Source organism: Contarinia nasturtii, unplaced genomic scaffold (assembly GCF_009176525.2).
Source record: "Contarinia nasturtii isolate CC-2019 unplaced genomic scaffold, AAFC_CNas_1.1 Cnas_scaffold_1371, whole genome shotgun sequence".
NCBI classification, from domain to species: domain Eukaryota; kingdom Metazoa; phylum Arthropoda; class Insecta; order Diptera; family Cecidomyiidae; genus Contarinia; species Contarinia nasturtii.
This window is the reverse complement of record NW_022198708.1, coordinates 2860126-2870781: the sequence shown is the minus strand read 5'-3', so window position 1 is coordinate 2870781 and position 10656 is coordinate 2860126. Positions and strand designations below refer to the sequence as shown.

The following is a 10656-nucleotide window of genomic DNA, read 5'->3' as shown; positions in this document are numbered from 1 at the left end:
TTGATTCACTTCAATTGGACAAAAAAAAATTGATTCACTTTTTATTGGAATTTTTTTTAGGTTTCGTTTTAAAATAGCAATTTTTCGAGAAGTAGTTTTTATTCTACCCCATTCATACGTTTTTTAGCGCCATACAATGCATCTTTATAAAATATGTTTCTGTTTCTAATTTTTATTTCGCTGATTTCAATTCGTTATTTATTTATTTTTTTTTTTGTTGTTGAATTTAATTTGCGTTGAAGAAGAAAGGAATCATTTTTGATCTCAGAGAATTTGAATACTCAAAAACTGAAAACGTATATGGCCAATGATTTCAACGGTAAAGGATTCACACTGTGACAACAAAATTGTGACTTGATATTGTCTTCAAAACGTTAACACATATCACAATCAAAGAATATGTCAAGTTACATAGAATAAATGGTTTTTAAAATGTCATTTCTTCTTTACTCATTTATATCTCATTTCTATCTTCATTAAATATAGTTGTATAGATTCTTTGTTTGTTTAATATTTATAATTAAATGATATTTATGATAATTTCATCAGAATAAATATATAATATATATATATATATAGTTTTGCAATATTGAAAGAAGACCAAGAGCAATTGTACAGTATTGATTGTGGCATTGGTTTTATTTTAAAATGTGTATGTGTTTCTGTTGAACACGCGTGGAAGCATGCATAGAATAATATTCTTTTTTTTGCGATTCTAGCAAGTACTGAGGATATTTACAGGTATTTACTTGTTTTTCTATATCGAAAGGACAACTGGATTCCGCATAAAAGTTTTTTTTTTGAATAATTATGTTTTCAAGTCGTTTGCTATCTTTTAATTTATTTTATGATTTATATGGTGTCTATGTGTTTGTATTCGCTGTGTTTTTTCTTTGGTTTCTTTACAATTTTCTTTTTCTTCTTCGTTTGCTCTCAATTTATAATTCGAATATATCAGTTTGGTCAGAACTTTATCGAAAAATATATACGTTAACACTTCATATAATATTATGATTCGTTACTTGCATTGTAACCCACTTCAATATATATTTTCAATAGAATTGTTGTTGTTTTTCTTCTATCTTTCTCCTCTCACTTACTCTTTGTCTGTCTTTCGATATAGTTTTAAATAATTGAACTTCATATTAATTGTCTTTGCATATCTTATATACAAATATTTATCAGGTTTCAGAATATATCTTCACTTTTGCTCTTTTGATAAACCATTCAATATCAAACCGATTGTGATCTTCATGACCTTTAAACTGCTTTCCAGTATGATCTCCATCATTTCTTTTTTTATCGTTTTTGTAATGTAGCATTTATAATGTGTGTGTGTGTCGATGTGAAGAAAATATTGTATATTTATAAGTACTGTTCGCAGCGAATAACAATGATGTTCAATGGTATTGATACATTTCTGCTGCTTTTGATACGGTATAACCAAAAACACACACACACGCACAAAAAGGAATAATAATATTAAAACTGCTTTGCGCTGGTTATATATTGGCAGCAACAAACTGGCTACGATCTTAATAATCACCTGAGTTCACGGTATAATGCATTTTATTTAGTTCATTTTAAATAAAATCAATGTGATGCAAAAACAAAATACTTACTTGGGCATTGTGGCGGATTGAAATTGCCGAAAACATTGAGCTCATACATCGATGCTAGTGCAATGAATAAAAAGTACCATACCATTAAAATGGCACCAAGACGTCTGTCAAGCTTCCATCCATTCAAATGCACTGACAAGAGCAGAAACACCACTGTCGACAATAACGATAATGTCGAATATGTTAAACCTGTGCAAAAAAATATTAAAACGAATTAAATCGAATTAGTTTTCTATCGAAATCATGATAAGGAAAGTGAAGCGATGATTTATTGAGTATTTGGAGGAGTGAATAGTACTAAATTGAAATTTAAATGCCAACCTTTTGAAATGACATTCACATGACCGCCAGCATCAATTATCGTTGTTTGTATAAGCCATGGTAATCCAAGACAGATCAGAATGTCAAATACATTTGAACCAACAGCATTCGAAACAGCCATATCACCATATCCTTCTTTGATAACAGCCATAGAACTTAATGCATCTGGAATCGATACACCTGCCGCTACGAAAGTAAGACCTATCGAGAAGAATGAATACATTTTATTTTTGCTCAAAATCATAATTCAAATCGAAAATATTCAAAAGAGGAGAAAAAATCATATCGAACCCATCACTGTGTCAGGAATTCCAAGAGTTGTGCCGATTATGGTGATCATCCAAACCTATGAATGTTACATGTTGAACATTATAATTAATGAATTGATACAATGTTTACATTTAAAAAAAAATGTACGAAATACAATCAATTACCATAAGATATGAGTAGAATGAAATCCATAGCATTGATATGATAAAGGTGAATCCATACCAGTTGCGATATTTTTCGGTTCGGCAATCGGGAACAGTTTTCTGGCATAAATAATGAATTGGATAGCATACGCGCCATGTGATAAGTGCGATGGCTCCACCTTCGGTGGGCCGAATCAATGGATCGACTAACATTTGTGATGCTTTTGGGTCTTTTGATTTATAAAATTCAGGAGCTGGTAGCGCACCGACTTTATTTTGTGGTGTATTTTGTGTGGATGCTGTTGCATCGGCTTCACCATTTGTTGAATTCATTTGATCAGTTTGATCACCCGTAGCGGCAGTGTATGCATAATTTTGTTGGCCTTGACCCCAAGATGCATCAGGATTCCATGAATCTGTTACACCGTAGCCACCGGCATTTTGTGCCAGATTCGAAGTTTGTGACGGTGCATTTCCTTGGCCATCATCCCAGGCTGCATTTGGATCCCAACTATATAAATTCAACGAAAATATTTACAGTGCACAATGTAGTACACAATGGACAAAAAAAAAGAGAAACAAAAAAACGCATAAAGAAAATGTGTGTTAGTTCATTTCAAATTGAATTAATGTTTTAACAACTATATTGTTGTATAACAATACTGGAAATATAACATTGAAAGCATTCACTTTGGGAATAATATAAATAGTGAGACGGTTTTTCTTTTCTTTCGAAAAGCACATGTCGATACCAACTAAATGGAATAGAAACAAGGTGGTTTTAATACAGATTAGTAGAGAGTAGCGGGGTCACGCAAAAGTCAAAACACAAGACAAACCATCAAACAAGCATTCATTTAGTAGTCTCTAGACTACATTATTGACAAACAAGAAACGCAAAGAAAAAAGATTACTCTGTTCCGTAGCCTTGATAATTTTGTTGCTGTTGTTGTTGCGGTTGCTGCTGTGGCTGTTGATCAGGGCTCGTTGCTTGTTGTTCAGGACTTCCATTCGCTGCTTCAACCGAATAATTTTGATCGGATACATTTTTAAATGTTACTAAAGCTGATTGTTCCTCTTTCGTTGGCAATTTAATTGGCAATTTCAGTGAATATGCCCATCGTTCTAATGCACTATTAAAATGCAATGCCACACAGTAGAGCACATAGAAAAGTATCATGATTAAAGCCTCGTACTAAACCAAACGATAGGCGAACGAATTTAAATTAGATTTTATTTGATATATTTGACACGCATTTCAAATAATTATTATTATTTAATTAAACACTCACCCATGATATATAATCGTTTAACATGATGATGAGCATAACGATTATTGAAAGCGAATAGAAGAAGCAATCTCTGACCAATGGCCACCAATTCAAATGGCATACGGTTCCCGAAAATAAAGCGCATACTGATATGACAAACATAATATTAAATACGGCCGAACCGATAACACCGCTCACACCAATATCATCCTTTGCAAAAAAAACGCCAATGATAACCGTTCCAAGTTCAGGTGCCGAACTACCCGCGGCCATAAACGTCGCACCGGCAACGTCAGGCGATAACCGTAATTCCTCACAAATTCGATCCAAACTCGATACAAAGTAATCGTCACAAACGATAGCTAATCCCAAGAATGTAAAGATAGCGATCAGAACGTGTATAATTAGGCCGCCCTTTTCACGAAACCATGATGGTAATAGCGGTGGTGGAAATTGTTCAATCGCCGGTGGTGTGCAATTCCATCGTTTTGGTCGTAATGTTGGACGACCATTTGGAGTTTGTGTCGATGTTGTGGTTGCTGCAAATAATTTACATAAACATTAATATCAACAATAACACCAAACGTACGTCAGTTACAAGACACATGAACAGCTGAATAGTGTCAAACAAACAAACATTCATTCGTTGTGTGAAGTAGACATAGCAATATATAAAACAATTTTACACTAAGTTGGACAATTCGATTTGATTCGCAGTGTTCGACTAAGCATTCTGTCAATGTTTAATGATTGAAACGAGATTCTTTCTAGATTCATCGGCCCATCCCAGAACTTTAGTTTATGACTTTTGGTCGGAGAGTGTACTTTTATTTCAGATATATTGACTTGAAGATTTAGAAGTGAAAGTTTTGAATGTAAGGTTGAAGTGTGATCTACCCTAAAGATGCCTTTCACCTTGTTCAACACATTTATTTCCTAGGGGGGAGACACAAAGAATAAATTCCAAATCCACTATATACATTACTAATCCAGCTATTCCACTTATCCAAAAACACAAATGTGAAATCGAAACTATTTTTCCTATTCCATGCACCTTTTCCGTCAAAAACGCTAATTCTGCTATTCCGCACTATTCCACTAATCCATCAATAAACGTCAAAAGAAATGTCAAATGGATTTGAAGTGAAACAATTTTTGCTATTCCATGTACTGTATCGCTATTCAACGCGAATCCATTCACAGACGTTACTATTTCATTGCAATTTCTCGAATCTTTACAATAAAAGTCTAATCCTATTCCACGTGTCTACCCCCTAATTTATTTCGCTCATGTTATGTTTTTTGAACTGAAATAACACTCGTTTCGCAATAAATGATACGTTCTATGATAAAGAATCGGTTTCGTTAACTACAAAATCATCGGCAAATTCAAAAAATGTTATGTTAATATTTCAATGATCCATTCGAGAAAAAAACACTTAGTTTCACTTTCGTTTTAAATTGATGGCAAAAATCAGTAATTGACTAATTAGTAAATTATCGATTGAATCTATGATAAAATATTGGTAATTAATAAATGGTTTTTCTGAATTTAAGAAACTTAAGAATCCAATTTAGTGTTGCATTAAAATTTTAAACTGCATGTTCATTGATGCTTTCAAAGATCAATCTTATTTGTCTACATTTTTAACATGAATGGCCTATAAGTAAAAGAGGCCAACACCGCTCTATGTGTTGATTAAAATTCTTAGCTTTGATAAAATCTAACAATATTCAATGTTTTCTAATTAAAAACTCATTTGTTTAACTTTTTCTGTGCATGCAATTTGGGTCAATCTGACTGATCAGAGCAAAAAAAAAACATGGTTAGCTAAATAATGTGACAAAAGATGTGTGTATTAAATGTATTTACGTCTGCCCGTTGTAGATTGTGTTGATTCCGTGGATCCAAATGCGGTCACATCATCGATTGTTGATTTCGGCAGCAAGGTAGATGATGGATCATTTTGTTCGATGTCCGGTCGTGGTGAGTTTGATGAGCCGCTGCCAGTGTCACTAGATGAGTAAACATTTATGGCACTATACATGATAAATAGAAGTCCTAAGATGAACATACGCCCACGCCGTGCTCTTCGCCGCATTTTTATTCAAGTTTCTGAAGAAAATTGCAACAACAACAAATCGTTTTCCGATTAACATTTATTATTTTAATGTTAAATAAAACAAAATAAAATAATAACATCAAGGTATTAAAGCTCTATTCAACGAACATCGATTAAAATCATCAATTATAAATGTTTTGTTTGTGGTTAACGTGTTAATTTTATTTTTAAATTGAATAAATTCGAATTGATAATGAAGCACGCTTCAATGAGAATAGCATGCGAGATCCATATATTTGTATTATGAATGTGGATTGGTGATATATGCTATATTGCATGTGCACGAGACACTTTTTTCTCGAAATATTGTTTTTCTCTCTTTTCAAATGATTTTATAATGCGGGTGACATTCAATTTAATTTTAATGAGTGGATTAAATTTTTCCAGTGAGGCTTTGGAGTGGAGGGGGGAGGGGCGCAAACAATGTAATTGGTGTAGCATTTACCACAGGTTGTATATTTTAATTTGAAAATAATTATATAATAATAAAAAGATTGTGTGAAGCTTCTTTTTGTGCAAACTGACAACGAACTCGGTTATAGTATACTCAACAAAATGTATGTAGAATTATAGATACAAAACAAGCAATCGATTTTCCAATATACCGAATGTATGCTACCATTTAAGCCATGTTATTTTCTATTGTAAAAGCGACTCGTATACACATACTACATTCGTACACACACACACACACATACTAGCCAACTAATACACGGGCCTCATCGATTCGGATGGAGTGCGTACAGTCGAGTAGGCATGTATGTGTTGGCAGAAATTTTTATTCTGTGGGTTTTTCGATCAAGAAAAAAACTGTAAAATTACACCAAAAAAGGTACATGAACAATAATGGATTGAGGAAGAAATGAAAAATGTTATGAAATGTCATGATTCAATTAGAATTGCATCAGGCCATGAAAATCATGATGGATTTATTTTTTAAAAAAAGAGAAGAAATCACTTTTCACAGGTAACTTATGCCTTAATCCGAATTTCTCGAAAATTACAAGATGTGCACTTGAGCTTTTCGAAATAATATAATGGAAAATCTCAGTTTGATAACATTCACATAGAAATCGCCCACTAATCTCGATTATCGCTCACTGAATTAAGGAAGAAAAATTGGAAATTATCAAACACTTGACCAGTGGGAAAAAATCAAATCCACGAACCAAAAAAAAAAAAACAAATAAATTTTCATTAAAAAAAACTGTTCACCTTGTGTTTTATGGGATTTATTTTTTTATTTTTTGAACACTGTTCAAACTAAAGTCTTGAATTAAGAAACCCAAACAAAAACGAACCACTATCTGAATCCAAACGAGAAAATTTTGACCGTGGTCACGCGTTTTGTAGGCCAAAATCGAGATATTATTGGCGTGTGTGTGTGTTTTTTTCTCTTTACCACACTACACTCGTTTTTTTACAATCTACAAATTATACAAACAGGGCAAACCGACTTGAAAAGCGAATTTATGGTTTATATCAAAAGGGAAAAAAAAGTTGCCCCCAACCGATATTATGAATGGAAAGTGCTGAACGTGAGAATATAATGTGGATAGAGAGAGAGAAAGTAAGAGAGAACATAATTGAAAAATAGTGCTTTCATCGCGTTCGACGCACATGCGCAATAGATATTTCCACCTCGGATACAATATCTACATCTATCTGTCGCGCTATTCTTTCGAAGAAATATTGACAGAGTGCGTGTGTGGGATAAATTAATTCCTTACTCTCCCGCTTTTAGTCAATGCAGTTTAAAGATATTTTTCTATTCTTTTGGCACCTACATTTACCGAGCGTTTTAAATGTAAATGCTACGATATATCTATTCGTAAGATTTTTTTTTGTTCCATTGTTTTGATGGGGTTCAATGTCAACTGAGTGTGACCATTTGTAAAATCGACCAACAAAACTCGATTGCCGCTCCATGGATTAACATTGTACTGAAGGAATTGACAGAACAAAAGGCACCGCTATAATTCGAATCAAAACGTCAATGTTGTTGTGCTAAGTTAGCGCTGCTAACTAGGTGCACTCATGCGAAGACTTTTTACTCGCAATAAATATTGAAAAGAAAAGACAACGAATCACCTATGGTGATGTGTTATTGTATATTTCGCGTGAATTTAGTTCATTTCGTCGTTGATTTTTATTACATTCTTTTGACAATCACTGTGACGTCAGAAACGACATCATGGTGAAAGTTATGAAGAGATGATGAGAAAGATGATAATAAAGAAGGGGATGGTATATATTGGTGTTTTGATGCTGAATAGGTGGTTATTATAACGATACGATGAGTTGTCGTACATTTCAATACCAATGGGGTCAGCAACAATTGAATTAAATCGAAGAATGGCAAACAAACGCATCAGTTTTTATTATTGAAATATGAAATGGCATCGATTTGTGAACCGTTTTCGTCAAAAGTAAACGAGAGAGAGAGAGAGGAGAGAAAGAATGAAGGATATGATAAAAGAAAAATCATTTGCGAAAACGTGCGTCTTTGAGCTAAGTGAAAAATCGATGTACGATATATTTTGCGGTTACAGCACACACAAACAATCTGGAGAACAAATCGAATCAGCGGTCGATCTCATTGGATGCACTTAATTGAGACATTTTTTTACTCAAAGACTTTGAAAAAGGAAAATATGTGATTTTCCATGAAAAGATTTTTGTATGCACCATATATTCGTTATGGTTTCGTTTAAAATATCTAAACAATTGCACAAAGAATCGTCTCCATATAAACTATTTTATTACTTGTTTCAATGAGATTCTGAAATATGAAATTGGTTCCGGTTGTCAATGGTACCACATATTTTTATTTCATGGAATGCTTGACATCTCAAACTCTATGGCCATCGTTTAAGTAGCTTTAAAACATTTTCCAATTGGTACGAGAGAAAAAAAAATTTATACGCATAATTTGAAGACAACTAAATGACACTTTAATACATTGTTCGATATTGGTCGCATTTCGATTTGTGCTAGCAATTCAATTTTCACGGGTATCTGTTACGCCTCTATTGATCCTTTTCGATGGCATACCTTTTTCATATCAATTTATAAACACATCGTTTGATCGTGTTCGGGACAGTTTGTCTGCCAGAACTTCCTTTAAGATTCCTTTACGATTCGTGTCTTTCTTGCTTTAAATAAATGAAAATTATTATCGATTTGTATTTTCGTTTTTGTCTTTCTTTCAGTTTATGATGGTCTTCTTTGAAACTGAAAAAAAAAATTCGGTCAATTTTTATGTTACCATTGAAATCTATGGTTGATTGTTGGCAAAGAGATAAATGGAAACGATCATCGGTTTTATGTGTCTCATCTTATTTGTTCATTGTCATGCAGAACATAAAAAAGGCAACAATATTTTTTTTTTCATTCAAACTACGTGCAGAATAATGATCAAGTCATACCGATCTTGTTTTGGGAACGACAAAACTTGCCAAAAAAATAAAAAATAAAACAGTAAAACAGTGACAAACGATGGCAGTGGATCAATAGATAAATAAATCAGAAGAATCCTCTATCTTTGTATAAATATATCGGTAGTAGCCGCTTCTCAAAAGAAAAAACAATGGTTTTGTGTGAAACAAGGCAAGGAGAAGGAGCAATAGAGAGAGAAAAAAGAGAACTGAACGATTTCGCCTTTTAGTGCACTATGAAATGGATAACAGAGCGTGTCGGCACTTTTTTTCATCATCATTGTATTCCCTTCATTCGTTTCAAGTTTCTTCAGTTATTGGTGATAATGTTCATTTTCTTCATTAGAACACTGATCTTTTATTTTCGGCAATTTCAATCGGCAATGCAATCTTTTCAAAGTGACTTTTTTTCTCGTGCGTTTTTTTTTTATTCGGTTATGCTTTATGCGCACCGCATTGCGAACAAGGACTCATAAAGACAAGACTATGACGAGGGAGAATTCTCTCATCGATTTATGCGAATTATTGATAGTGTTAAAAAAAAGAAGAAGAACAGAGAAAACTAACATGTCATAGTGTCATAAGTAGTGTGAGCGACACAGTCGCTTTAGCAATGAAGATGTCAACTAATTTATTGTTGTAGCATCATTTATTGTTTAAATTCAATTTCTATTGAAATGATTGTTTATAACTGAATTGCAACATGTAGCTATAACAATGTACAACAATGGCCACAGTGTTGGTTGATGATGTGCCTTTGCCTGTATATTTCTATTGATGTGGCTTTTTTCGGGTTGTCGATTCTCTTTGTCGGAATTTCTTGCCGTTTCTTCATTGCCGATTTTGGCTTCTGTTACGCGTTTGCAATATGGATATCATCCATTTCATAAAAAAAAGAAAGACACATAAATTCTCAAAGGATAAATGGCAACCAAATGATGAAAAGAACAACAAAAAAAAAAACACAAGAAAATAGCACAAAGCGACACGCGGAAAAATGAAAATTGATAAATTTATCAAATTCAACTACTAAGAAAAAAAACTATTTGAACATTTTTCATAAAAAATAGACGCAAATATTTAGAAGGAATTTCAAGAGATTTTTGATTGAAACCGATCGAATCAAATTACGAAATGATCGTCAGGTTTCTTTTTTCTGGAATCTTTTGGTTTTCTTCATTCATTTAGTTCGTCATTATATTCGAGATGGAAAGGTAATTTTTGAGGTAATTTATAACTTTTTAGAAAAACTTTTCATTCGAATATCAAACCAAAGGATTTCAATAAATGTGATTTTATTGAATAACAGACAATTTGTTTCAATTTTACCATTAGCATAATTAAAGGTTAATCCTTTCCAGGCTATCTAATGGTTAAAATGGGTAAAAGATTTCTTTTTATAGACAAATGATCTAGCACATGCGACTGATGATGATGATCGATTGAATAATTATTATTGTTTGTTGTTT

The 10656-nt window shown here is 32.9% G+C and overlaps 1 protein-coding gene across 4 annotated transcripts; it reads right to left on the bottom strand.

Moving 5' to 3' along the window:
- Positions 1 to 205: 205 nt before the first annotated feature.
- LOC116345600 (probable sodium/potassium/calcium exchanger CG1090) lies at positions 206 to 7282 on the bottom strand. Of its 4 annotated transcripts, none has more exons than XM_031775052.1 (10): positions 6966 to 7282; positions 6709 to 6850; positions 5501 to 5743; positions 3649 to 4166; positions 3271 to 3551; positions 2378 to 2867; positions 2235 to 2289; positions 1944 to 2144; positions 1623 to 1811; positions 206 to 1546 (listed from the first exon to the last, which is right to left on the bottom strand). In XM_031775052.1, the coding sequence occupies exons 3-10, from the start codon at positions 5727 to 5729 to the stop codon at positions 1536 to 1538; spliced, it is 1974 nt and encodes a 657-aa protein (XP_031630912.1). In that variant the 5' UTR covers positions 5730 to 5743; positions 6709 to 6850; positions 6966 to 7282; the 3' UTR covers positions 206 to 1535. The 4 variants fall into 4 exon arrangements, with proteins under 4 accessions (XP_031630912.1, XP_031630913.1, XP_031630911.1 ...); XM_031775053.1 differs by having other exon boundaries at positions 6716 to 6850; XM_031775051.1 differs by lacking the exon at positions 6709 to 6850.
- Between the last annotated feature and the right edge of the window lie 3374 nt (positions 7283 to 10656).